This window comes from Thamnophis sirtalis, unplaced genomic scaffold, assembly GCF_051295495.1.
Source record: "Thamnophis sirtalis isolate CommonGarterSnake01/CBP01778 unplaced genomic scaffold, rThaSir2_p1.2 scaffold_12, whole genome shotgun sequence".
In the NCBI taxonomy this organism is placed as follows: Eukaryota; Metazoa; Chordata; class Lepidosauria; order Squamata; family Natricidae; genus Thamnophis; species Thamnophis sirtalis.
In genome coordinates this window covers 48725980-48752351 of record NW_028261392.1, presented here as the reverse complement: position 1 = coordinate 48752351, position 26372 = coordinate 48725980, and the positions used below count along the sequence as shown (strand labels likewise).

The following is a 26372-nucleotide window of genomic DNA, read 5'->3' as shown; positions in this document are numbered from 1 at the left end:
GGATAACAATGAATTTATGTATACTTGATAGAGGATTGGTGTTATAATGTATAACCCTAAGAATATATTATAAAGATATCTTGTTGATAAATAATTTTAATAAGGAAGTAATTAAAAATTGGTATATATATGAAGTGACTATATAGAATATCTTGTTGAAAAATGAAGGAATAACATTTTTGTTTGAATGTATGATGTACAAGGACAATAATGAACATAAGCATACTCGATAGTTGATTGGTGGAATTATACATAATTGAAAACAGTGATATACAAATATAAATGGTTGGTAAATATCTTTCATATCGGGATCTGTGATTATATAAAGGTATATTGTTATTAAACAGACAATCAAGAATGTAAGGGAATTAGGTTTATTGAAAAAAATATTAATTGTAATTGAATATACATTGTACAATGAAAGTGAGGTATTTAGTTATATTAGATGAAAAATCTATGATTGTGAATGTAATTGAGAATATAAATGCAAAAGCACTTGTAACCAAACAACATGCTGTATGTAATGGATGAGATCATTTTTTTAATATTGTTTTTTTATGTTTAAAAATAAAAAAACATTGCAAAAATTTTTTGTCTTTTTTTCTTGTTTTTAATAACAAAGTCCAGTACTTTATTTTGCATTTCTTCTTTCATTTTCATTTACATTTTTTCAATAAAAAAGGCTTAGTCAAGAGTTTGTTAACTGTAACCATAATCTTTTTCATGACTCTTTTTTCATACTTTCCCCAAATAATTCTTGTCACTCTTTATATTGCCTAGGAAGCTATAGTGCATTCAGAAAGTATTCAGATCCCCTTTACTTTTATCAATTTTGTTATGTTGCAGCCTGTTTCTACTGTTGTTGAACTGTAGCATTTTTTTCTTGCTTATCTACACTCAGTACTTCATAATTACAAAGAGAAAACAGAATTTTAGAAATTTCTGTAAATTTATTAAAAAGAAAAAACTGAAATATCACATTGGCATAAGTATTCAGACCCTTTGCAAAAACATATGAAATTTAGCTCTAGTGTCTCTTGATCATTGCTGACATGTTTCTACACCTTGATTGGAGTTGACCTGTGGTAAATTAAATTGATTGGACATGATTTGGACCTCTCTATACAAGGCCTCACAGTTGACAATGCATACTGTAGCAGAGCAAAAGTCATGAGGTCAAAGGAACTGGCTGCAGAACTTAGGAACAGGATTATTTCAAGGCACAGATCTTGGGAAGGCTACAATAAAATTTCTGCTGCATTGAAGGTTCCTAAGAGCAAAGTGGCCACCATAATTCTCAAATGGAAGAAATTTGGTAGGAAAGCTGAATGGAGCAAAGTATAGGGATATCCTCAATGAAAACCTGAGTTCCATAGTACTCAGGATCTCAGACCTGACCAAAAGTTCACTTTCCAACGACAATGATCCTAAACACACAGCCAAGAGAACACAGAAGTGGCTTAGGGACAACTCTGTGAATGTTCTAGAGTGGCCCAACCAGAGCCCTGACTTGGACCCTACTGAACATCTCTGGAGAGACCTGAAAATGGCTGTCCACCGACAGCCACCATCCAACCTGACTGAGCTTGAGAGGATTTGCAAGGAAGATGGCAGAAAATCCCCCGATCAAGGTGTGCAAAGCTTGTTGTATCATATCCAAAAAGACTTGAGGCTGTAATTACTACCAAAGGTGTTTCAAAAAAGTACTGAGAGAAGGGTCTGAACATCCTTGTGATATTTCAGTTTTTTCTTTTTAATAAATTTAGAGATATTTCTAAAATTCTGTTTTCACTTTGTCATATGGGATACGGAGTGTAAATTAATGAAAAAATGCATTTCAACAACTGTAGAATCAGGCTGCAGCATAGCAAAATTGACAAAAGTGAAGAGGGGTCCGAATACTTTCTGAATGCCAGTATATAGCATATTAAAATAACAGACATTTCATACTTTGCCTAAAAACATCACACATTCTATAGATTTCCTAGGCATTCTATACAATGCCAGTTTTTCACACATTGCCAGTATCATATATACTTACCTTTATATAAAAAAGAAACTGTTGATTTAGTAATTAGGCTGATATAACTTAATAACTTCAGTTAATAGAAAATATTAGTTTCTGTTTGCTGAATTGGCAACAACCAAAAAGATTAAGAACGAACAAGACTCCTAGTAGTAATTTGTCACTTGAACAACTATTAAACTCACATTATTGAAATATCAATGGCTTTCTTACAGTCTCCTGCTAGTTTACAAACACACTATTTTGTATCATGTTAGAGATTGTAAATGACCTATTCATATTTCTGACATTGAAAGGCAGGTATGACATTTGAAACTTTTGCTTTTCTAATAACATTTTCATTAATAAACTAATAGAACCTTATATTATTTGACAGTTAGGTCTCTCTAATAATAGCTTTAATATAATTTTTATTGCATACTCAAACATGTAAAAATATACCTGGGTTTTTTTTATGTTCATATAAAAAACTTCAATGCATATACTTTTCTGTAATTTTGAGAAAAGAATACTTGAGAAATTGATATGGGTGGAAAAATTATAATACTTTGGAGCATGAATAAGAAATGTGTAACAATTTGGTTAAGTAAAAGCTTAAATTCATATATTTGCTTGTTTTCTCTTATTTTGATAGGAACCTCCAAAGCCTTCTCAAAATCTTTTAAAGATTGGAATGAAGCTAGAAGCAATAGACAGAAAAAATCCTTATTTAATATGTCCTGCAACTATTGGAGATGTAAGAGGAGATGAAGTTTTTATAACCTTTGATGGTTGGCGTGGAGCATTTGACTATTGGTGTAAATATGATTCTCGAGATATTTTTCCAGTTGGATGGTGTGATTTAACAGGGGATGCACTACAGCCACCAGGAAAAAGTGGTAAGAATCTTTATTGTGTGGTTTGTGTTTAACAAAATCGATTAAGCTTTTAAGGTTCCATCTTCATGGTGTATATTCTGAAATTCTAAATACCATAAAAGGCAACAAAAAGGTATTTCTCTGATTTGATTTTAAAAATCATTTAACCTTCACTTTTGGTGGGGCTTACTATATAAAATACAGCCTTATATTGTAAGAATTTCTATATTGGTTTAAGTATGCCAGAGATCCATATACATTAATAAACCATTTTTAAAGAAATGACAACCACTGACGTTACCTACTCTTTCCTCCTCTTTTATGTATGTATGGGTAAGGAGAAGATTTGTTTGTCAAATTTGTCAATTAACTATATTCAAATGAAATAAAGAAGTTCAACTGCTCTATCATTTATTTATTTGGAATATTTTTTCATGCTACTAAGGACATTATATAAGTACTTTTTAAAATAAGGGCAGTAAAATCAATTGAAGTCAGGCACACATTCTTAAACAAATATTGTAGACTGTTTAGCACCCTATATTACAGGTAGTCCTCGAATTACGAATGTGAGGCTCGTTAAGTGCACATGAGCTTTTTCAGTGTGGGGAAGGCCATGGGGGGGGGACTACTGATGGAACAGGCCATCTGCCTAAGACCACCCAAGGCATCCCCGACCCTCTGAAATATCTCATGTTCCCCACAATTGCTCCCCCCCAAACTGCTGTGCCAGGTCACTTACCTTGTGAAGATCTAGCAAGCACTCTCTTCTCCTACCTCTCAGCTGCATGTGCCCCTCTGCAGCTCTGTTTGGGCCTCTGCAGGCCTCACCTGGCAAGTTGCTGGCCAAAATGGAGTTGCTGAGGGGCGAATCCAACCCTCTGATGCTGCGTTCGGCCCTCCACGGGCCTCCCCTGGTCCCTGGAAGCTCCATTTTGGCCTGCAACAGGCCAGGGGAGGCCTCTGGATGCTTGAACAGAGCTTCTGAGGAGCGGATCCACCCCTCAGAAGCTCCATTTTGACTGGCAACGTGCAGGACAAATGCCTCTGTGGTTGTAAGGGCAAACAACTGCTGTGGTGCTGCAAGATTCGTAGTTTCGGGGCTTGTTCGCAAACACGTAACTTCAAATGTTCACTAAGGGAACGCTTGTAACCTGGGTATTGCCTGTATTAAAAGTTCAAGAAATGGATCAAATGGAGTTATTTGTAAGGCAGGCTCAATGGGGTCTCTTTTCTTTTCCTATGTTCTGTACCCAGATGGAATTTTAAATGACAATAGAAGTAGATAGCTTATGCTGGTTGTATTGAATGATGAATATGGATCTTAAAGTTGATACATAAAAATAATATTCTGTAGATTTTTTTAGGTGTGGACTCATATAAATAGCTTGTGATCATGTGAGATATGGGTATGATATTCTTCAAAATATAAAGCTAGCTAGTTGAATCAACAAAGAAAAGTCATATCAGAACATTAAAATACAGAACAACTAAAAGTCATTTAAAAGGCAATTTTGCAAATATAGCTTATCTCCTTAGTGGAAAGCCAAGGGATTGATACATCTTGCTTGATATTATACATTAATTTAAAAAAATATTATTGTGCTATTGAAAATATGCACTCATGTGTACCAGTTTGGTGTTTTCTGGAGGCTGCATTAATAACCTTAGTAATTTCAAGCAATTTCAATTTCAATTTTTTTTATTTAAGTTGTTCTTTAGGACTGTTGATAATACATGAACAGAGGCTGTTGCATATCTAGTGAGTGCACAAATAACCTGATTAAATGATGTCTTAATTGTTCAGTAGCACAGCAAGCAACTAACGTTTTGTTTGCATTGTGGAATTAAAAAGGCTGTTGTAATATAAAGAAATGCCCTGAAAAGAACAAAAATGTTTTCTATCCTTCCCCTTCTGCACACACTGTATTAATTTCAAAGAGACGTATCATTTTCTATTTGTAATGGCTTTTAAAACATACTCTTTTAAAGTAATCATGTTGTTTTAGGATTTTTAGTTCCTGTTCTTCCTTTGAGGAAAAATTGTCTGCAGATGAATACTGGTTGGTAGCTGCATTTTTTTGCATGTCTTTTCAATTCTTTCTAAATTTCTGACCCCTCTAACATTTGCTCTTCTCCTAGAGGCAGAGTGAAGGAAGTAGAAGTAGGGGACTCATGGTCACTGTTAATAGAGCCCATAGACCAGGGGTGTCAAACTTGATTTCATTGAGGGGTGCACCAGGATTGTTGACCTCGGGGGTGGGGGGGCGGGATGGACATGGTGTGGCCAGGACTATGTTGCTCATATCGGGGGACACCTGGGCAGGGCTGTAGGGATCCATTGTCTCCTGTGGAGGAAAGTGAGAGCATGACAAGCACCAAACCCTTGTACACCAGTGAAGCCTCGCCATCCCTTTCAGGGCAGAGGAAGTTAAATGCCCAGTCAGCCCTAGAGCTGACTGAGGGCACTAATGGCACACAGCACAGCACAGCACAGCACAGCCACGCTTCCCCAAGGGATCCATTGTCTTCTGTGGAGGAAAGTGAGAGCATGACAAGCACCAAACCCTTGTACACCAGTGAAGCCTCGCCGTCCCTTTCAGGGCAGAGGAGATTAAATGCCCAGTCAGCCATAGAGCTGACTGAGGGCACTAATGGCACACAGCCCAGCCCAGCCCAGTCCAGCCCAGCCACGCTTCCCCAAGGGGGCGCCTGGCTACACTTACCTCCTCCTCACTCTCCTTGGCCAGATTGCTCATGCTGTGTGTGGGAGGGCAAAGTATATGGCTCAGAGGGAAGGCCAGTCCCTCTCCTTGTGAGGAGACTCAGTTTTGTAACCAAAGCATCCTCAGTGATAGGATGGGAGACCACCAGGGGAGATCAGGAGGAGGGGACAAGGGGATGGCAAAAGGGCAGCAGGGCTGCTGGTGGCCGAGTGCTAAGGCAGAGACTCTCTCATTTTAATCTCCTGCCCGCCCGCCCTCTTTCCTTCCTTCCTTCCTTCCTTCCTTCCTTCCTTCCTTCCTTCCTTCCTTCCTTCCTTCCTTCCTTCCTTTTCCCCTTTTCTTTTTCCTTCCCTCTTCCTTCTCCTTTTTTTCTTCTTCCTTCCCCTTTCCTTCTTTTTTCCTCCTTGCTCTCTTCCCCTCTTTCCTTCTTTTTCTTGTCTTTCCTTTTTCCCTTTCTCCATTCCTTCTTGGATGTGCAAATGCAAAAGGGGAAACATTGCCTTGTGATCAAATTCCACTTTGCTAGTAGTTTATGGCTACTTAAAAGACTGAGAACAAGCCAGGCTCACTTTATCCCATGCTTGTATTTACTGGGGGCATCCACAGACAACATTACAGCAAAACTGTCAAAATGTTGGCTCTGATCAGAGCTCCTTTGTTTTTTATGTGCAACAGCTTTAGCATTTAGGAATGGAGGTAAGTTAGTTGCTTTTCTATTAATATATAATCCTTAAGAGGGCTCTCTTGTAGGAACCCTGCCATGGTCTAATTCAGACTGAAATATAGCAAAGGAAAATATTTTTCCCCACTCTTTGTCCTGTTCCTCTCCCCCCTCCCCCCATTGGAAGTGGCTGTTTGCAACACACAAGGAGAGGATACTTCCCCAGCTGCATATTCCAATTCCCACCCCAAATATATCTGTATATAGACATCCCTTCCACGAAAGATTTCCTTCCTCTTCCCCAATTTCAATTTCCTCCCCCACCCCCCAAATGAATGAACATGGGACAAAGGATGTCAAAAGTTGCCAGGAGGCCCAGAAGAAGCTATGGCAAATTTTTTAAAAAAGAAGAATCAGAAACAAAAATTCCCTGTTTGTTTGCTCGCCTCTCTCACCACAAATGAATGGGAGCTGCCCCATTCTCTTTGCCTATTTCCAGTCTCCCCCCCCTCCCCGACTGCCTTGAGAGGCCTGCATGACTTTCTTCCCTGACCATCCCAGAAAAAATAAAACCACATTCAGGCACTCCCCCCTTGTCGCCACCAAATTCCAGCAGCAATCAACCCACGCTTGTTGCCAGCAATGAATCTCTAGCGCCCACTATTCAAAGATTTGAGAATTAAAAACTTATATGCATGCACATGACAGAACTTGGAAAGAACTCGGAAGAGCAGCCATCCAGGCTGGCACATGGTCAGCCTTAGATCCAACCCATGTGGCTCCCTAGAGCCAGTGAGAGACTGCCTTGCTGCCTCTTCCCCGCCCCCTGGGCATGTGCACAGGAGGTGGTAAACACGCGGATCCTGGGTGAAAGGGAAGCACTCAAAACATGGTCAGCCTGTGTGGCAAGATGATTCCTGGCAATGCCAGGCCCCACACACACTTGCTGTCTCTGTACGTGCCCAGGAGGCAGGGTAGAGGCAGCCTCACAGATCTAAGGCCAACCATATGCTGGCCAAGATGACCACTACCAGGTTGTAGATCAGCGCTTGTTCGACTTGGACTGGGCCAAGGCACTGCAGGCCTGTCTGCTGTTTCTAGGGTGGCTTCGCACACCAGATATAACCACATTGTGGTCCGCAAGCCTTGAGTTTGACACCTCTGCTATAGACAATATGTAAATTGCTTTAACAGTTTCCATTCCACTTTGTTTCCCCTCTTAAGTCAACAAATGGAAATAATCTTGGAATCTGTTTAGTGGCATATATATGTATGTATATTTTTGGAGATTTAATTTATTATATTGGTACGTTAGGGAAAGATATACACAGTTATGCTGTACACAGCAACCCCTGAAGGGAAATCAAATGCAAATATGTATGTGTAAAAGTTTGAAACATCTCTTTCTATACTACCAAGTCCCCCTTAATCTGTGGAAGAAGACGAGCTAGAGCCTGAGCCGACAGAGATTGAGGAGGTGGCTTTGTCATCTTCAGAAGAAAATGAGGAAGGCTGGGGACTTTCAGGATTAGGACACAGATTGTAGGCAGGGAGAAACAGAGCAGTGGTGGGTTCCGGATCCTGTTCCAACCTGTACGGTTGGAACGGGCCCGTTGTCCACATGGATGCGTGCACATGTGCGCAGTGCGCACATGCGCCATACTGCCAGCGATGCCTCTGCAATGCTCCAGCTGTTTGGTGGAGTGTCGCGCAGGCTTTAAAGGCTTTAAAGGACAGGTAAGGAGCTTGGGCAGGCGGGTGGGCCCTCCGGAGCACCGTACCAGAATGGTACCCGGTGCTCTGGGCAGGCTCCGGTACGCCCATACCAGAGAGTACTGCCTGCAACCCACCACTGGAAGAGAGGCAGGATAAACATGAGAGACAGAGCTCAGGCAAGGGGCAAGGACTACCCTCTCCTGATCCAAGGTCGTGGAAAGTGGAGAGAATACGTGAACAGCACAGACTGAGCAGGCTACTGGGGAGAAGAGTGCCCGTCCACCTTCACAAGGCATACCTGAGGAATGAGACTTAAGGAGACGCTGTGGGGAGGGGCATTTGTTGGGAACAAATGCTGAGTTCCTGAAGTGTTGCAAGGTTTGAACTTTCCAAGAGTCCTTGCATTCCTTCTGGCATTCTGAACTAATTATCTGGATCTTTTGCTTCCTTTTTTTAATATCAACTTTTTTATTTTATATTGTTTATACATATCATTGCTTGAATGGTGTGATACCTGAGTATCATACATTTCAATACAGACAGACATAGTATTATTACTCATAGTTATTACATTTCATTTTCATTATTTCATATTATTTACCCATTATTTATCTTTTACTATCAGTTCAGTTCTACACCTTCGTCTTACTCTTTCATATATCTTAATATATTGATATACATATACTGTATTTCCCCTTTTATTTCTCTATTTTAATTTGCCCCATCACTATTATTTTCAAAGACGTGATAATGACATTTCTTTTCTTTTTCCCATCTTCTATCTGTTTTGTTATTCATATTTCCATTATTTAGCTCTTCACATCTGTTTATATTAAAGTTCCATCTTTTCTTTCTTTCATTATTCAATATCTAAATATACACTTCTGGTACCAATAAGAATCTTTTAAAGCATTTAAAATATATCTATTTCATGTTTTTTTTTCTAATCTCATCATTCAAACTTTAATTTTCAATTAAAACTTAATTCTTATTCATACATCTATTCATGATCTTTCCAATCCTCTAGTCCATATAATTCTACTATTAATACACATGTTTACATTAAAGTATATTCATTTATCTAATCATCTTTTAATTCTAACATTTCACTACTAATCATATATTTATATAATTCTAATATTATTACACATTATTAAAATACATTCATAAAATATTTTCACTTTACTTTACTTTCCTTTTCCTGTATATAACATCTCTTGCCCCATCCAACTTTTTAGACTTCTTTTTTGGGGGGGATTGCCTCCCAAATCTCTTCTTTTTAGGTTTTTTAAGCCTTTTATTTCATCTGCCTTTAAAATCTATATTTTGACTATACATTTTAGCTTTCTCTCCCCTCTCTACCCTTGCCCACTGTCTAGTTTTACAGCTATTTGTTCTAACCCCTGTCTCTTTTCCCAAGCTATCTTGCTGTTTCTCCAATTTCCTTTTCAAATCCTTTAAAATGTTTTCCTCTTGTTTTAATTCTCTATTCCCTATTAATTTTAATAATATCTCCTCGTTGTCTTCTTGTTGGTTTCTCGGTTCTGCTGTCTCCTCCGCTTCATCTGGTAGCTCCATTCTTTCCTCAGTATCCTGGTCTTTATTCTTTGTTCCTTCTATTATATTTTCCAATTTTTTGGTTTATATGATCAAATATTTGCATCATCTCCTTATGTTGTTCATTTATAAAATCCTTAATGCTTTGATACATCAGCTCCATTCCATTGTCTCCACTTAACTCCATTTTAGGTTACGTCTTTGCTTAACAAGTCTCCTTTTGAGTCAATTGTCCAGAAATTACCTCCCAAAGACCCATTAGATCGCACAGGGCCGGCCTCCTCCGGGTTCCATCCACCAGCCAATGCCATCTGACTACGACCCGGGGGAGGGCCTTCTCTGTTGCAGCTCCGGCCCTTTGGAACGAACTCCCCGCGGAGATTCGGACCCTCACCTCTCTCCCTGCTTTCCGAAAAGCCGTTAAAACCTGGCTGTGTCAGCAGGCCTGGGGTTGATGAGCTCCCCTCCCCTCTCGACAGGTGTGGTTGTTGGTCATTTTAATATGTTTATTTTGTACTTGTATGTTTCCCCTTCCCGTTTAAGTTGTTCGCCGCCCTGAGTCCCTTTTAGGGAATAGGGCGGCATATAAATAAAATAAAACTTAAACTTAAACTTAAATTATTAGAATCACAATTTTAAATCTCCAATCAACAAGCAGTCAATCCAATTAAAAAGAATATCAAGGGGTTATCTACATCTCTTCCAATCACATTTATTTGTTCAATAATATGCAGGGGTCTCCTGGCTAAAGTTCTTATTTGTATAAATCTCCAGTGTTTTTAAAATGAGTACTTGTAATCCAGCATATATAAATGATTGTTTCCAGAGTTGCACAGTTCTTCTTTTAGCAGCAGATGGTGTTGTAGCTTCAACTTGCTACAGTCTCTCTGTATTAATTTTGATAATTCCGATTTTAGTTATTTTAAATTATAAATCCGATAAATGGGCAGAGAAAAAAGAAAAGCTCAGGATCTAATTCCAGCATTAACAATGCCTTTTCGATACCACGTATTTAACTTTGAGAGTTCAATTTTGTTTTCCTTGGTTTTTTTAACAATTTTTTTTAAAAAATCTTAATTTCTCCAGTATTTTTTAACATTCTTGTAAGCCATTGGCAAATAGTTCTAAATATGCTTCCACCTTGCATTCCTTGGGGTCATTTTTCAATATTAAATAATCTCTCACCACCACTCACTTTCTCTGCTCCAGTGCAGTCTGTCCCCCGGCTTCATGGCAACCATGTTTGTTGCCACTGCTCCTTGTCTTCAGATGAGGGGGCTTTCCTAGTCAGGGAAGAGAGATGCAGCTCTCCTCAACCTGCCAGGTTGTTCCCCTTTACTTCACCACTCCTCCAGAGTGGCTATGGCTCAATTTGAGCCCTCTGATGAGAAGATATTGGCTCAGCGCCGTAGAGCTTGCGGTCCTCGCTTCTGAAGGCTCTGGAAGTACTGATCTTTTGCTTCTTGAACTCCATGATTTGCCAAATAAATTTTGATTTATTGCTGTTCAGCCATGGTGAAGACAGCGCTGGTCTGAACTAATTGCAGCCAGAGGCTACCTGACGCATTGTGAGGGTTTGTTATCACTCTGCTCTGGGACTTGCCAGAAACATGGGATCGTTTGTGGAAATTTGGAGCAATAAAGGCCAGTTTGAACTGCCTGCTTTTTGTGTTATCTCTGTGCCCTGCCCTGGGTCATCACATATACTTTTGACACTGAAAATTGTTTCCTTTGTGTTTTGAAATTTATTGGCCTAACAGCTTTTGACATTTTAGAATAGTCTGGCTAGTAATAATTTGACAGTAACCCACACATCTTCATACTATATAACTTTTAACAATTGGCATTTATTTACCAGGTATGTTGTTTAAACAGATTTATTGCTTTGTTCTTGAGATGTATTTGTGTGCATTTGCCTAATGTAATAATTTCTTGTATATTTGCTGTATTGATATTTCTTGTACAATAACCACTTTTAAAATGGATAACACTATTAAGGGTTATGTTTATTCATTTTGCTTGTTCTGTACTTCTTGTCCCAAGATATTTTGTGTACTTATCTGTACTTATTTTATAAATATTGCAGACTATCAAGCAAAGTGGGCTATTATCATTTATTGTTAATCATCTTTTAATTTGTCAAAACTAATGTCAAAGTACACAAGGTGATTATTTAGGGTTTAGTTCTGCTTGAATAAACTTTATAGATCCCATCTAAATCCTACATACCAATATGAAATATTTCTTTTGTCTTATTTTTAAATAAAAAGACAAAACATATCAAACAGCAACTTAAATGTAAAATGCATGTTAGTAATTAATTAGTAATGTGGGAATAAAAGAAATGTATTTAGAAATGCATAATTTTAACATTGTTTATTATTTATATGTATTTAATTCTTAAAGTACCTGCTGACCTCATTACATTGCTTTTTGACAAAATTAATTGCTAATGTGAGGCTTTTTTCTACATAGGAAATGTTATGGATATAGAAAAGCTAAAACTGTCCTCCTTCCTCCACAGTGTCTCTTGATCCAGTCAGGATCATTTCACTTAATTTAAGTAAAAAAAATCTTAACCACTAGTTACATTTTTAAAGTAATGTGTAGTTTGGCCTTAAATTCTATAATATCCCAGCTGGAGTTCCCAAGGCTGGGAGGTGGGAAAAGAGCCAGGACTGTAGTTGTGCCTCCAGAAAGTTTTATGTACAGAAATAAGATTTTATTAGCATACAAACAAAGGTACACTGGCAAATTTCTGGATAAGAAAGCAGGCTTTCCTTATCTTGCAGAAAAGTTAGTCCAGTGGTAGTCAACCTGGTCCCTACCGCCCACTAGTGGGCATTTCAGCTTTCATGGTGGGCGGTAGGGGTTTGCTGTAACTCTGCTTTATAAATTTTATAAAGTAAAGTTACTTCCCTACTTTATAAATCACTATTTACTGTGGAACCAGTGGGCGATTAGAAATTTTTACTACTAACAGAGATACAAAAGTGGGCGGTAGGTATAAAAAGGTTGACTACTCCTGTTAGTCTATCTTATTTTTCACTTATCTTTTTATTTAACTTAACTTTATTTAATCTCGCAGAAAAGTTAGTAAAAAATTAATTCATCATTGATTGTAAACCTCTTTTAAAGTATTACTGAATTAAAAAAAATATTTGAGGATCCTGTTGGTTGGATATTACTTTAACAATCCATAAAGATGGTCCATGTGTCTTTCCACAGTTTCTAGCACAAAGAATAATATCAAAGCACAGACCTCTCCTTCCAAAGGAACTCGGAGCTCAATGCAGTCTCCCCCGAAATCAGCTTCACCTGTTCCAACTGCCAAAGGCAGGAAACTCACTCCGGCAAAACCACTGACTCCATCCACCGTCCTTAGGAAAGTCCAGTCTCCTAAAAATATTCCAGTAGTCAAAAACATTTCTCACAAAGAAAACCTCAAAAAAAGGAAAAATGACTTAAAACCAGGAAGAAAAGTTAGTATAATTTTTTATCATAGGTGGGATAGTCTGTTTTGTTGATTAATAACTTGCATTCTCCTGCCCCATGTGTGAAAGTTTCTTTACCGAATCTACTTTTCCTAGATTTATTATTTTTTGAAAGTTGTTTCCAAAGTGTTCTATTGCTGTCCAAATGCAGAATATGATTTGTAAATTACATATTTTATTATTTTAATGTGTTAACCGCATTGGCATATTTACTTGGTCTTAAATTGTCAGGGTTTAAAATCTTTCGAGCTACTAATTTTTCTTAATCCGAAAGTGTCTGCTCCCCCACCCCAACTCTTCATATATTTTTGTCTCGTTTCTACAATGCAGGTAAGCTAAACTTGATCAATTTTATATTACAATTTTATACGAGAACACACACACACACACACACACACACACACACACACATACACTCTTTTAACTTAGTGGAACTTCCTTTCAGTGGGAGGTATTTAAAGAAAATGGGAATAGAATAGTTGTCCCATAGATCAGCATGTTTCTATAAGTGGTCAAAATGACATTTACTATATTTATATAATCTAGTTTTAAAAAATTGCTGAGGCAGATATTTAGAACAGTTGATTAAATCTGCCAAAGATGTTTCTTTCAATATAGGGCTGGTTGTCGTTTTATTTGATGGCCTGGCTTCTGAAAGCTCTCATCTGGTTGCTAGTTCTAGCTGAGATCATGTTTTGCCTCTTCTGGAGAATCTCAGATCAGGAATAAACTCTAAATCTACAGCAACATATTTTGTGTTTGTTTGACATAATTAACTGTATCAGAATCTTGTGTCAACTGATATTGACCTAAATATGATTTGACTATTTGCAAAAATATTTTAATGTAATAAAATATATTATTTTTCAACAGAAAAAAACCATAGCAATGCAACCTCTTGTCTTTTCTCCTATTTCTGCAAAAGTCGACAATAGCAGCCTCCCGATATACAGAGAGGCACCTGCTATCACTGGAACATCAGCTGTTATTTCAACAGGTAAATTTGCCTATTTAAAAAAAATCTCATGGGGTCAAATTCTGATGATTCTCGATTTACTCTAAGGTACTACAGTGTTTTAGAGGCACAAAAACAAGTCTGAAAGTAGCTATGAGGCTTTACACTGGATACGCATTCCCATTTTACATCAATTTGAAAAATATAGAATATGTGTTATCAATTTCTAAAACAATACTTTATGCAAGTGCCGGTGTGTATTAAACATTATAATGTATATGGTGTTAAACGGAACTCGGGTTGTGCATCTTTGGAAATCTGCTAATTTCTTTTGTGGCATTATTTTCTGTTTCACTAAGGATCAGCAGATAGTACTTTAGATGAATAATGCTATTTCTCCCCCAAACTTTCTTTAGTATACCTGTGTATTTTCTGATCTCCTAATAATAATTTATTTTTTCACAGCTATTTTCTTGTTTTCTAAATTTCTGTGCAACTACTACGTGACTTTTCTACATTTTTTTACTCTCTTACTTGTTTAAATGTTCTTTCCAACTTCTATAGTCTTGCTTTCAAAGTTCCCTTTTCTTTTTCTTTTTTATCCCTATTGATTGTGTTTCCTGGCTATGTGTACCTTTATTATCCTTGTCCCTGTATCATTTTTTTCTAAACAACCTTTTTATCTTTCTATTTTAGTATACCCAGAGCAGAAAGAAATAATTTCTTTCCTACTGCTAATCATTGTTTGGCATCTTTGGTTCTTTTTTAGTCCAGCTGTTTAGTTGTTTTGCTTTAAATTGTAGACAACTTCTTTGAAGATTCCGTGCTGTGAATGCATTCAAAGTAATTTTGACAAATATTTGCATATTCCCTATAAGGTTTTGGAAGTCAAATCTCTGGGGAGGGATGAGGGGAGCAGATGTTTGATAAAGGAGAACAAAATGAAGACTGATAATTTAGATTGAAGGGATTCTATTTTCTCTTTAATTCTTAGAAGTGCAATAAATGTGAACATGTACTCAAGGTGGACATTATGGTTCATCTGAATGTATCCTGTAAATGACATTTTGGGATTCCAGTTCCTTTTGGTGTTAAAAAGGAAAGCAAGAATTTCTTGGGTAAGAAAAATTGGTAGAGAATGACCGTTGGCTTACCTGAATGGTCATTCTCTGGGCACTGCAGGAGAGTCCAATCATGGGTTAAATACAGTCTATCTGCCCTAGGACTGAGTAGATTTTTTTTAACCACACCACCTTTGCCTCATTGAGGCCAGTTTAAAAACAAAGGTCTTATCCGCTGCAGGACGCCCTTCAGGATCCTAATCGTGACAAAAAGTCTTGGACACCTAGCTAAACCCTGGGCGGGGTTGGACTCTCCTGCAGCGCCCAGAGAAAGACCATTCAGATAAGCCAACGGTCATTCTCCTGTGCGCTGCTTGGAGAGTCCAAGCATGGGACATACCCAAGCTATTGTGTCCCAGGGTGGGAAAAATTTGTGTCCAGATTGTCCAGAGCTGAGGCAACTTTCTGCAAAACACGTCTTCCAAAGGAGGCTGAGGCTGAGGCAAAGGTGTCAATTTTGTACTTTCTAATAAATGCAGTGGGGGACACACACGTAGCTGCTGTGAAAATGTCAATGATGGATGCTTGGGTCGCCCACACTGCTGTAGTGGCAGGACCCCTTGTGGAGTGTGCCATCACCCGACCTGGCACAGCTCTGCTCTGATGTTCATAGGCCATCTTGATGCAGGCCTGTAGCCAACATCCAATGGTTGAGGATGAGGCCTTGCAGCCCAGCGACTCAGGCTGAAATGACACAAAAAATGACTTGGAGTGTCTAAATTCCTTAGTCCTCCCAACATATATGTGAACAGCTTGCTTAAGGTCTAACTTATGCCAAGTACGCTCCCTGGGATGCGTAGGTCTGGGACAAAAGTTAGGGAGAATCACTTCCTGGGCTCTGTGGAAGTGAGTGTTCACCTTGGGGATAAAGGTGGAGTCGAGTCTCAAGATGACCCGATCAGTATGTATTATACACAGTTCCTCCCTGACTGAGAGAGCCGCAAGCTCTGAGACCCTTCTAGCAGACATAATTGCAACTAGAAAGGCAGTCTTAAGAGTCAAATGGCGAAGACTGGCAGTCTGAATTGGCTTGAACGGCATGCTTGCCAGGGCTCACAGAAGAAATGGCAGATTCCAAGAAGAATATCTGTGTATAGTTTGAGGACGGATATTGGCCACGCCCTTCAGGAAACTCTTGACCTGAGGGTGTTAGCTCAGGGATCGGGATGAACCTCTAGCGAGGATGTGACCTCAAGACAGTGACCTGGCGGCAAAGGATGTTGGGCGCAGTCCTTTTTCCAAACCATCCTGAAGGAAGTCTAGCAGTTGTGGTATGGAAGCTGTAATGTCTCTGATACCATGCTCTTTGCACCAGGTTAAAAAGGCAACCCATGTCGCGTCGTATATTCGTGTAGTGGATGGCCTTCTGGACTCTTGAATAGTCTTGATGACCTTGTCAATAAGATTCTGCTTCCTCAGGAGCTCCCCCTCAAGCTCCAGATGGCTAATTAGAGTCACTGGGGGTCCGGATGGCAGATGGCCTTCTGGCTGAGGGAGATCTGCTCCTGAGAAATCCTCCACGGTCTCTGGATGGAGACGCTGACAAGGTCCATGTACCAGGACCTCCTGGGCCAATATGGGGCCACAAGGAGGATCTCCGCTAGGAGTTTGGCTACTACCTGTGGAATAAGTGGGAGTGGAGGAAATGTGTAGAGGAGTCCTGAGGGCCACTTGCACCTCAACGCATCCGTCCCCACCTGGGACAAGTGGTAACGGGAAAGAACCATGGCAGGTGTGTGTTGGCGTGAGTAGCAAATAAGTCTACTTGCTGTTGGCCGAATCTCCGAACTATCTGTTGGAACAGATCTGGATTCAGACGCCACTCAGAGTTGTTGATTATCTGCTGGCTCAGCCAGTCTGCCTTCACATTGTTTGTCCCAGATATATGATCTGCTATGATGGATGCTAGGTGGCGTTCCGCCCACCTGCCCAGAGACTCCGCTTCTGTCATGAGTCTCCTGGAGTGGGTGCTGCCCTGCTGGTTTATGTGGGCCTTTGTTGCTGTGTTGTCTGTTAATAACAGTACATGGCAGTCCACAATCTGTGCTGAAAAACAGCATAGGGCGAGCCGGGCAGCTCTCAGCTCCAGCCAATTTATGTTTTGAGCTGCCTCCCTTTGCATCCATCTGCCCTGCATCAGCTGTCCTTGACAATGTGCCTCCCATCTGTAGAGGCTGGCATCTGAGGTTACCATGACTCTTTTCGGCTCCTTGAACTGGCACCCCTTCTCTACTGCTGTCGACTGCCACCATCTGAGGGAGTGGATCACCTTCTGTGGCGGACGAACTTGTCTTGGAGAGTTGCTGTCCTTTGACCTCTGCATTGGCAGAAGGAATCACTGTAGTTCCCTGGCATGAAGACCCTGGCACCCAGGGAACTACCTTTAGGCAGGATATCATGATGCCAAGAGGTTGTGAGAGTTTGATGATCGGCACTGACCTGAGCTGCTGGCATTGACGAACTCTGCTCCTGAGATTGTGCAGACGGTCTGGAGATAGAAACACCTGACAAGAAACCAAATCTATGATGGTGCCTAAGTGCTGAATTCGTGTGCTCAGCTGAAGATGGCTCTTCTTCTGGTTCACTGAAAAGCTGTGCTGTTGCAGGGTGTTCGTATGGTCACTTGAATGTCCCGCAGAGCTTAGTCGTGGTTCGAGGACTGAATGATGATGTTGTCCAGATAGCATTCCAGTTGAATTGGACGGGACTGGAGGTGAGCTGCCACTGCAGCCAGACGTTTTGTGAAGGTCCTGGGTGCGGATGAGAGGCCGAAGGGCAGAGCCCTATACTGGCAATTCCTCCTGTCGTAGTGGAACTGCAGGAACCTCCTGTGCGACGCATGAATGGGAACGTGCAGGTAAGCTTCTTTTAAGTCTATGGAGGTGAGTAGGTCCCCCTGCCTTATGCAGTCCAGGATGGACTGGAGGGACTGCATCTTGAAGTGCTTGTAGGCCAGATGCTGATTTAGGCGCTTCAAGTCCAAGATAGCCCTTCACCCCCCGGGGCATCCACCTCGGGCAACTTCAAAATATCCTCCATCCTAGTCGCTACAGAATACAGATTTTTATCCCCACCGCTGGGATTGGTTAGAGTACCGGGCTGTCATCCATGAATAAGTCTGGAACCGGAATCAGTTCCTGAGTTGGGGCATTCTCCTTGAAAAGACCCTCTTTGGGGTCCTTAGAGGAGGATGGTATGGTCGTACCCTTAGGAGTAGACCCTATCTCGGTGGAGGCTTTGGCCTTATGTAAAATGGCCTTAAATAAGGATGGTTTAAATAATCCGGTGAAGGCAGGCTTATCGGGAGGAAGGTCTTCATCCTCTGATAATTCGAATTCCTCGGCCTCCTCCTTCTCCCAGACCGATTCCTCTGTGGCAACTGAGGTGCCAGGAGAGGCTGGGGCCTGGTCCCTGACCTGAACTGGGGGCGGTCATGATTTAGATGTTCCTGCAGCGCAGGCATCCTTCTGCCGAATCCCCTGGGAGATGGCTTGGGCAATCACTTCCTTCATCTCTGCAGACAGGGCTGGGCCTTTATCCTCCACAGGTCGAGCCCTAGATGGAGCGAGCTGGCCCCTGTTCCTAACCAAACCAGCTCCCTCCTTCGCTGGGAGGATGCCCTGAAAGGGTTCCAGTTCCTCCCTGAATGATGAACTGGGCGATTCAGGATAGCCCCAGGAGGCATCGGGAGTGGAATCCCACGACTCCTCCTCAATGAATGTGGGAGAGCTGTTCCCCTGAGACGAACCAGGTTCCCTCTCCTCTATCTGGCCAGAGGGTGAGCATGGCAATGAGTCCATCTGTTCAGGGGATTTGCTCTGCCTCTGGGCCTGCTAACTCTGTGTTCCACAGCCTTATGCTTCTGGGTTCCCTCCCTGAGTTTGCCTTTGTTCCCTGAGAGTCCCGGGGAGGCCTTCCTTGTGGTGCCCTTTCCTCCCTTCCCCCCTTTGGGTGGAGGATCTGGCCTATTGCGTTTTGAAGAGGGCCCTGCCAGCACCTTCTGCGCCTCCAAACCTCCATCTGCCATGGTGATCTACAGATGCCTTGAAGTTGTTTCTTGATGCAGAGATGGGATTGCAGGCACCAGGCGCGAGCCAGCTGGCTACGGATCACCTGCAGATCAATATCTGAGGAGGAAGGCCCATTGGCCAAAAACCTCCTCAGGCTGCCCTCAAAGTCCTTGAGTGTTCGTTGCAGAGAGGCAGACCTTGCCAGTGCCCCGGACAAGGCCAAACGCTCCCCGGCGGCGATCTGTGGCTGAGGGGCTTGAGTGCAAACTCATGGGTCTTCAAACAGCTCCAAACGATGATCTGATCAAAAAAGTCACTCTAAAATGGTCGCCGCCACACGCCGCCACTCTCCGAGTTCAAGGTGACAGTTAGCAGCCAACAAAAAGCATGTAAAACACTTTAAAATGGCCGCTGCGCTTGCCGGGTTGAGGAGAAATAGCTGACACCGCCTGAGCCTTCAAAGCGCTCCAGGTGGCTCTATTAACAGCAGCGGCTGGGGAAACGGACTGGAAGCCTCCCGGCACACCTTGCTCACCGGCAGCCGCCAGACAAGCAACTCCACCGTTCCTCACGCTGTGTGCGACCAGCAGCTCTCTGGAAACCCAGTAGCCTCCTCAGCAAATTCAAAAGTAACTTTTTTTCCTTTTAAACCTTTGCCTATCTATAACTACATAAACAAGGAATCTATACAAAAATAAAAAAGGAGATAATTTTCTGCACAATTTGGAGAGTCCAATCTATCTGACTTATAACTGAGGAGCTCCCCAAAATTAGTCCTAACGGGCAGACTTGAGTTTTTAAACTGGTCTCAATGAGGCAAAGGAGGCGTGGTTAAAAGAAAAATCTACTCAGTCCTAGGGCAGATACTGTATTTAACCCATGCTTGGACTCTCCAAGCAGCGCACAGGAGAAAGATGAGTTTTATTTGTTCATTTGTCAGAACTTAAATTTTATGTCACTGGGATGCTTTTAAGAAGGTAGATAAAGATGAATACTACATTGTGTTTTGTTCTGTTTTTTAGTTTGTGTCTATGTTAACAAGCACGGAAATTCTGGGCCTCATCTTGATAAAAAGAAAATTCAGCAGCTTCCTGATCACTTTGGACCAGGTCCTGTGAATGTAGTACTTCAGCAGGCTGTCCAAGCTTGTGTAGATTGTGCCTATCAATCAAAAATTGTCTTTGGATTCCTCAGGGTCGGGCATCATGCTGGAGAGATCATTACTGGTACATAATTTTATCTCATTTATTTTTAGACTTCAACGGTGCATAGATTGCATTTCTGAACAACAAATCAGCAACTCTGGCTTACCTTCTGCTAAGAATGTCTATGGAGATTCTCACTCATCCAGGTCATGGTTGTCCCAAAGGTGTTTTTTAAAGGCAACTTTTTTTTGTTTTTCCTTGAAGATGTTTCGTTTCTCATCCAAGAAGCTTCTTAGATGAAAACTGAAGAAGCTTCTTGGATGAGAAATGAAACGTCTTCAAGGAAAAACAAAGTCTAGTTGCCTTTTGAAAAAACAACTTTGGGATTCTGTTAAGAATGATTTTTTTCATTTCAATGTTCCCTTTAAGTTTGTGAGGTTTAGGTTTAGGTTTCTGTTTAGGTTTCGTTTTATTTATATGCCGCCCTATTCCCAGAGGGACTCAGGGCGGCGAACAAACCCAAGGGGGAAAGGGAAACACAAAAAGTACAAATACAAGCATTTAAAAATAGCCAATAGCCACACAGATCGAGAGGGGAAGGGAACTCATCAACCCCAGGCCTGCCGACACAGCCAGGTTTTAACGGCTTTTCGGAAGGCCTGGAGAGAGGTGAGGGTCCGAATCTCTGCAGGGAGTTCGTTCCAAAGGGCCGGAGCTGCCACAGAGAAGGCCCTCCCCCGGGTGGTAGCCAGATGGCATTGGCTGGTAGACGGAACCCGGAGGAGGCCAGCCCTGTGTGATCTAATGGGTCTTTGGGAGGTAATTGGCAGCAGGCGGTCTCTCAAATACCCAGGTCCAATACCATGAAGGGCTTTATAAGTGACGACTAGCACCTTGAAGCGTATCTGGAGACCGATCGGTAACCAGTGCAGCTCGCGGAGGATAGGTGTAACGTGGGTGTACCGAGGTGCACCCACGATCGCTCGCGCGGCTGCATTCTGGATGAGTTGAAGTCTCCGAATGCTCTTCAAGGGCTGGCCCATGTAGAGTGCATTGCAGCAGTCCAGTCTTGAGGTCACGAGGGCATGAGTGACTGTTGCGAGTGCCTCCCGGTTCAGGTAGGGATGCAATTGGTGCACCAGGCGAACCTGGGCAAATGCCCCCCTGGTCACAGCCGACAAATGATGTTCTAAGGTCAGCTGTGGGTCCAGGAGGACTCCCAAATTGCGAGCCCTGTCTGAGGGGCGTAAAATTTCACCCCCCAGCCTGAGTGATGGAATAGTGAGTGAGTCTTGATTATTTGGCTAATTAGACCCAATTTAATATTATATGGAGCTTTTTATTTCCGGTTGGCTTTATCCTTTTATACAAAGAGGCGAGGGAGGGGGGGAACCTCATTTGTAATGTTGACATGCAGAATAAGCCAGACTTCTGGCCTATTGTTAACTATATATGCAATACAATTAGTCAGTGATTCTTGTAAATCACAGTAAATCAGTATTTAAAAAGAAACCCAGCAGACTGCAGAATCAATATTTTGAAAGCCAATAAAAACTCTGTATGCTTGGTAATGATAAAACCTCTAACTTTCTTTATTCTTAAATAAGTTATATTTAAATTGACTTACATTTGTCATATCTCCCAAAATAATAACCAGAAAAATGTTCTATTATAATTTAAAAGCAAACACATATCCATTCCTTTTGCTTTATATGAAAATATTTGATCCAAAATTGTGAAGGTGTTCTGTTTCCTACAATGAGCTTTTATTTTAGCTGAATGCTGTTTTGAAAAAGTGAGAATTCTACATAGGTATAATTGCTGTCTGCTCTATAGTGTCAATATTTCTCTAGTTCTAAATTAGAATTGCTCCTTGTTCCTAGCAAAAGCAATCCTCAGGATATATATTTGGATGCCTGTTTATAATTCTGAGATTAAAAAGAAGACTGCCTTACTTTATTACATTATATAAATGCCAGATGAGACAGTTTTCTATGGTTCATTAAGCTGTCACACCTTATTTCTAGCATTATTAAATTGAATCTTTTAGAAGACACATTGATTTCAAATTAATGTTTAATATCATGACAGTGGAACAAGAATTCTCTGTCTTGGTCATTGTGCATTTCCAGGCTGGGAACCAATTGCCCTTCCATTCCCAAATATAAAACAAATAGTTTCAGATTTGCAGTACTGGCCCTACGGCAGTAGAAATGGCCTGATGCTCCTAATCATTCCCAATAGCCCAAAGGAATGTATATTTTCAGAGAGATAGGGAGGAGCCCTATGAACTCTTTGCATTTGAGTAGTATTACATTCTTGAAAGTTAATAGCTTTTAAAAATGTGCTTTTTAAATTTGGCAAAACAAATGCACATTGATTAGCATAGAGATACTGCAAATGGTCCAAAACCTCTTGTAGAGAAAAAGTAAAAAAACTGTTGCCTTTTTATTCTTAGGATTCATTAAAAGGGAGATAGCTTCTGTTCGGCACTGGTGGTATTTCATTGTGTGTAATAATATTGATATTTTTTTTCCTACTGACAGCCTCTTTTGATGAGGAGAAACATGCCATCAATCTTCCTTCTGTGAATAGTGCATCTTTTGTTCTTCGCTTCTTGGAGAAACTCTGCCACAGCCTACAGTGTGATAATCTTTTCAGTAGCCAGCCCTTTAGTCCTTACATGGGAAATGCACATAGTCCCATCGAACACGATAGAAACAAGTCAGGTAATGTTCTGATTACTTTGGTTCCTTTCCTTGTCATAGCTCTTGTGTATTTTAGCATTGATGGTTTATATTTAGAAACAAAACAAGTAAGAAACAAAACAACAGAATAATCATTTTGAATTATAGTGCACAGTGATTTAGTAAGAATTTTAAAAAGTAGGCAGTTTTGCTTTTCTCCACATATGTGTAATTACAAGTTCTAAAATTTTAAAGCATATTTTGACTTACAGGACCCTACTTACCTTCTGAGCCCAAAAAGGTCAGCCATTATTGCCATTCACTGTAGAATTAAAATAAAGTATACTGAAAACCACTGTATTAGGACTAAAAATCCAATCCATATTCAAGGAGGAAAGTGGGATTCAGAATATGCATGTTATAGCTATTGGCACATTCTATTGGCACAAATCAAATAGGCTTTCCTAGGAATCTTAGAAAAATGCAGCTTCCTTAAAAAGTTGCTGACAGTTGTAGTGTGAGTTTTACATACAGAAATACTTTTTCTACATTTAGCCCAGATTGCTGGATAGCATTAATATGTGTATACAACTGCTATGGTAAGAAAATAGTATGATAAATTCTTTAGTTTACAATTGCCTGTTGAAATCTGTAAATCTGAAATAAGTACCTATATATCTTTATGTGTAAGTGCTCAGTTTACATAGTCCTGATTTCACATTGCTTGCTTGCTTATAGTCAGTCGGGTCAGGTGCAGTGCTGGTTTCTAGCTTTATTGTATATGCTATAATGACCAAACAGCCATTAGCATTATGGCCATCAACCAAGGATTTAGTCTTATTTCAATGGAGATAGTCAAAATTAGGATACTTAAAGACTTACCACCTGCTTCGTAGTGAAATCTAACAGCTTGGAAGCTGACTTGTCTTGTCCAATGGAAAGAAACGTATTTCATTTGTTTTCAAAATTAATGATGAATTTAAAAAACCTAGAGCTTTATATGAAGTGGGGGAAAAACCCTAAAGGTGGTTTTAGCATGAAATAACATTTTCTAGGAATTTTAGTGGAAGAGATTAGTGCATCTATTTCCAAGTTATGCTTTAGAAATTTTGATTATTATGGTCTATAATCTTTTTATTCTTCACCAAAATGGAACAAAACATATAGGTAAGATAAACTATTTTAATGGGATGATATACTGCACAGAAATCAGTGCAGAGTTTCTATGTTTTTTTAACGTAGCACATGCTTCTTCACAGCTTTTCCACCACATTCCCAGCAATCTTTTGCCAGTTCAATTTGACTGAGATGCCAATTTTGTGTGAGAATAGGAGAAATTCAGAAAGAAATTTGTTCACAGTAATGGGTCATTGAGCATATCACAGTCCTTCGCATAAAAAAGGACTGTTATATCTCTATTATTATTTTTTTCAAAATACTTTTTTTTATTTTCCATTTTCATAACATATAATCACATGTATATTATTACATAGCCAATATCATATTGTATTAAGTAATAATTACATCAGTTCCTCTTCCCATCAACTCCCAGAAAGATAAAAACCAATTATTAGCTCATCTGCAAACACCACTTTCTTCTGCCTCTCTCTTCCCCCTCCTTACCTCCTTTCTTCCCTCCATCATCCTTTTCTACTCTACTTCCTCTTCCTTTCTCCTTCTCCTCTCTCCTCATTCCACTCCTCCTTATTCTCCTCATCTTCCCCCCTTACCCTCTCTCCTATCCCTCTCTTCCTATCTTTCTTCTCTCCTCTGCTTCCCACTCTTCCTCTCATTCACTTGGTGTATTTCAGCTTCTGAGCAAACTCCATTCTATGTTGATGGTATTTATGCTTCCATATCAATATACTTAACATAGCCTAGTTTTAAAGAAAAAATAAGAGAAGACAGTATACATGTGCAGTCATATTACTTTAAAATCTAACACCCCTCGTCAAGCCTAATATACTTTCCTCCCTCCCCCCCTCCCTCCAACCCCCCCAACCTTCCCTCCCCTGACTTCCCAGAACCCATACACGGTATAAATCTTGAACAAAAACAGTCTAAAATATATTTGAAAAGAGAATAGAAAATTGATAACATCTTTAAATTGAATTTAGCTCCTCCTTGCTAGGCTAACTTTAAACAATTTATATCATTCCTGATCTTAATCATAAGCTATCTGGAATTTCTTAGTCCCATATTTATTTTGAGTATAATCGATCCATTTTTTCCAGTCTCGTTTTTATCCCTCGTTTGAGTAGTCCTTAAGATATGCAGATATTTTAGCCATCTCAGCTAAATTTGTGACTTTCAATGCCCATTCTTGAATTGTAGGCAAATCTTTCTTCTTCCAGTATTGCGCCACCAACAATCTAGCTGCAGTTATTAAGTGCAGAATCAAATTAATCTCTACAGCTGTACAATCAGTAATTATACCTAACAAAAATAACTGAGGGGTAAACTTTATCCTTTTTTAAGAACATTTTGCATAATCCACCATATTTTTTATCCAAAATAGCAATAGCAATAGCAGTTAGACTTATATACCGCTTCATAGGGCTTTCAGCCCTCTCTAAGCGGTTTACAGAGTCAGCATATCGCCCCCACAGTCTGGGTCCTCATTTCACCCACCTCGGAAGGATGGAAGGCTGAGTCAACCTTGAGCCGGTGAGATTAGAACCACTGAACTGCAGATAACAGTCAGCTGAAGTGGCCTGCAGTACTGCACCCTAACCACTGCGCCACCTTGGCTCCAGTCATGCCTTAACCTTTTTGCAAGTCCACCATATATGAAAATATGTAGCGTCGAGAGAATCACATCTCCAGCATTTGGGTTGTAAGTTCGGATACATAGAAGCCAACTTTTTAGGATCTAAATGCCATCTATAAAACATCTTGTAAAAGTTTTCTCTCAAGTTTTGGGCTTGTGTAAATTTTACATTTCTTACCCAAAACCTTTCCCATGTATCCAACATTATTGATTCTTCGATATTTTGAGCCCACTTTATCATACAGTCTTTAACTAATTCTGTTTCGGAGTCCATCTGTATTAATACATTATATAGTCTCCTTATATGCATTAAGCTTTGATCTCTTATTTGTTTAAATAAGTTATCCTCGACTTGCATAAAACCAATTTTTTGATCTGTTTTCCACCTGGCCTGTAGCTGTCCATACTGGAACCATGTTTGGATTACCTTTTCCTCTTTTAATTCATCCAAGGATTTTAGTTGTAATACACCCCTTTCTAGGGTAAGAAGCTGTCTGTAAATAATTATATCCTGTTTTTGTACTATGTTCATATTTTCTATTGCATGTCTAGGAATTGCCCACATGGGTATCTTATCATTTAATTTGTATTGATATTTTTTCCAGACCCGTAGTAGAGCATTCCTTAAAATATGACTTTTAAAATTC

At 40.2% G+C, this 26372-nt stretch overlaps 1 protein-coding gene across 3 annotated transcripts in view; it reads left to right on the top strand.

The window, feature by feature from the left end:
- The window catches only part of SCML2 (Scm polycomb group protein like 2), a 65481-nt gene that overhangs the window by 24368 nt on the left and 14741 nt on the right, over positions 1-26372 (top strand). For all 3 annotated transcript variants that reach the window (XM_087726343.1, XM_087726344.1, XM_087726342.1), the window contains exons 6-10: positions 2661-2904; positions 12772-13025; positions 13911-14034; positions 20146-20349; positions 22815-22997. In XM_087726343.1, coding sequence (XP_087582469.1) covers positions 2661-2904; positions 12772-13025; positions 13911-14034; positions 20146-20349; positions 22815-22997 — 1009 coding nt within the window. The remainder of the gene's footprint in view (positions 1-2660; positions 2905-12771; positions 13026-13910; positions 14035-20145; positions 20350-22814; positions 22998-26372) is intronic.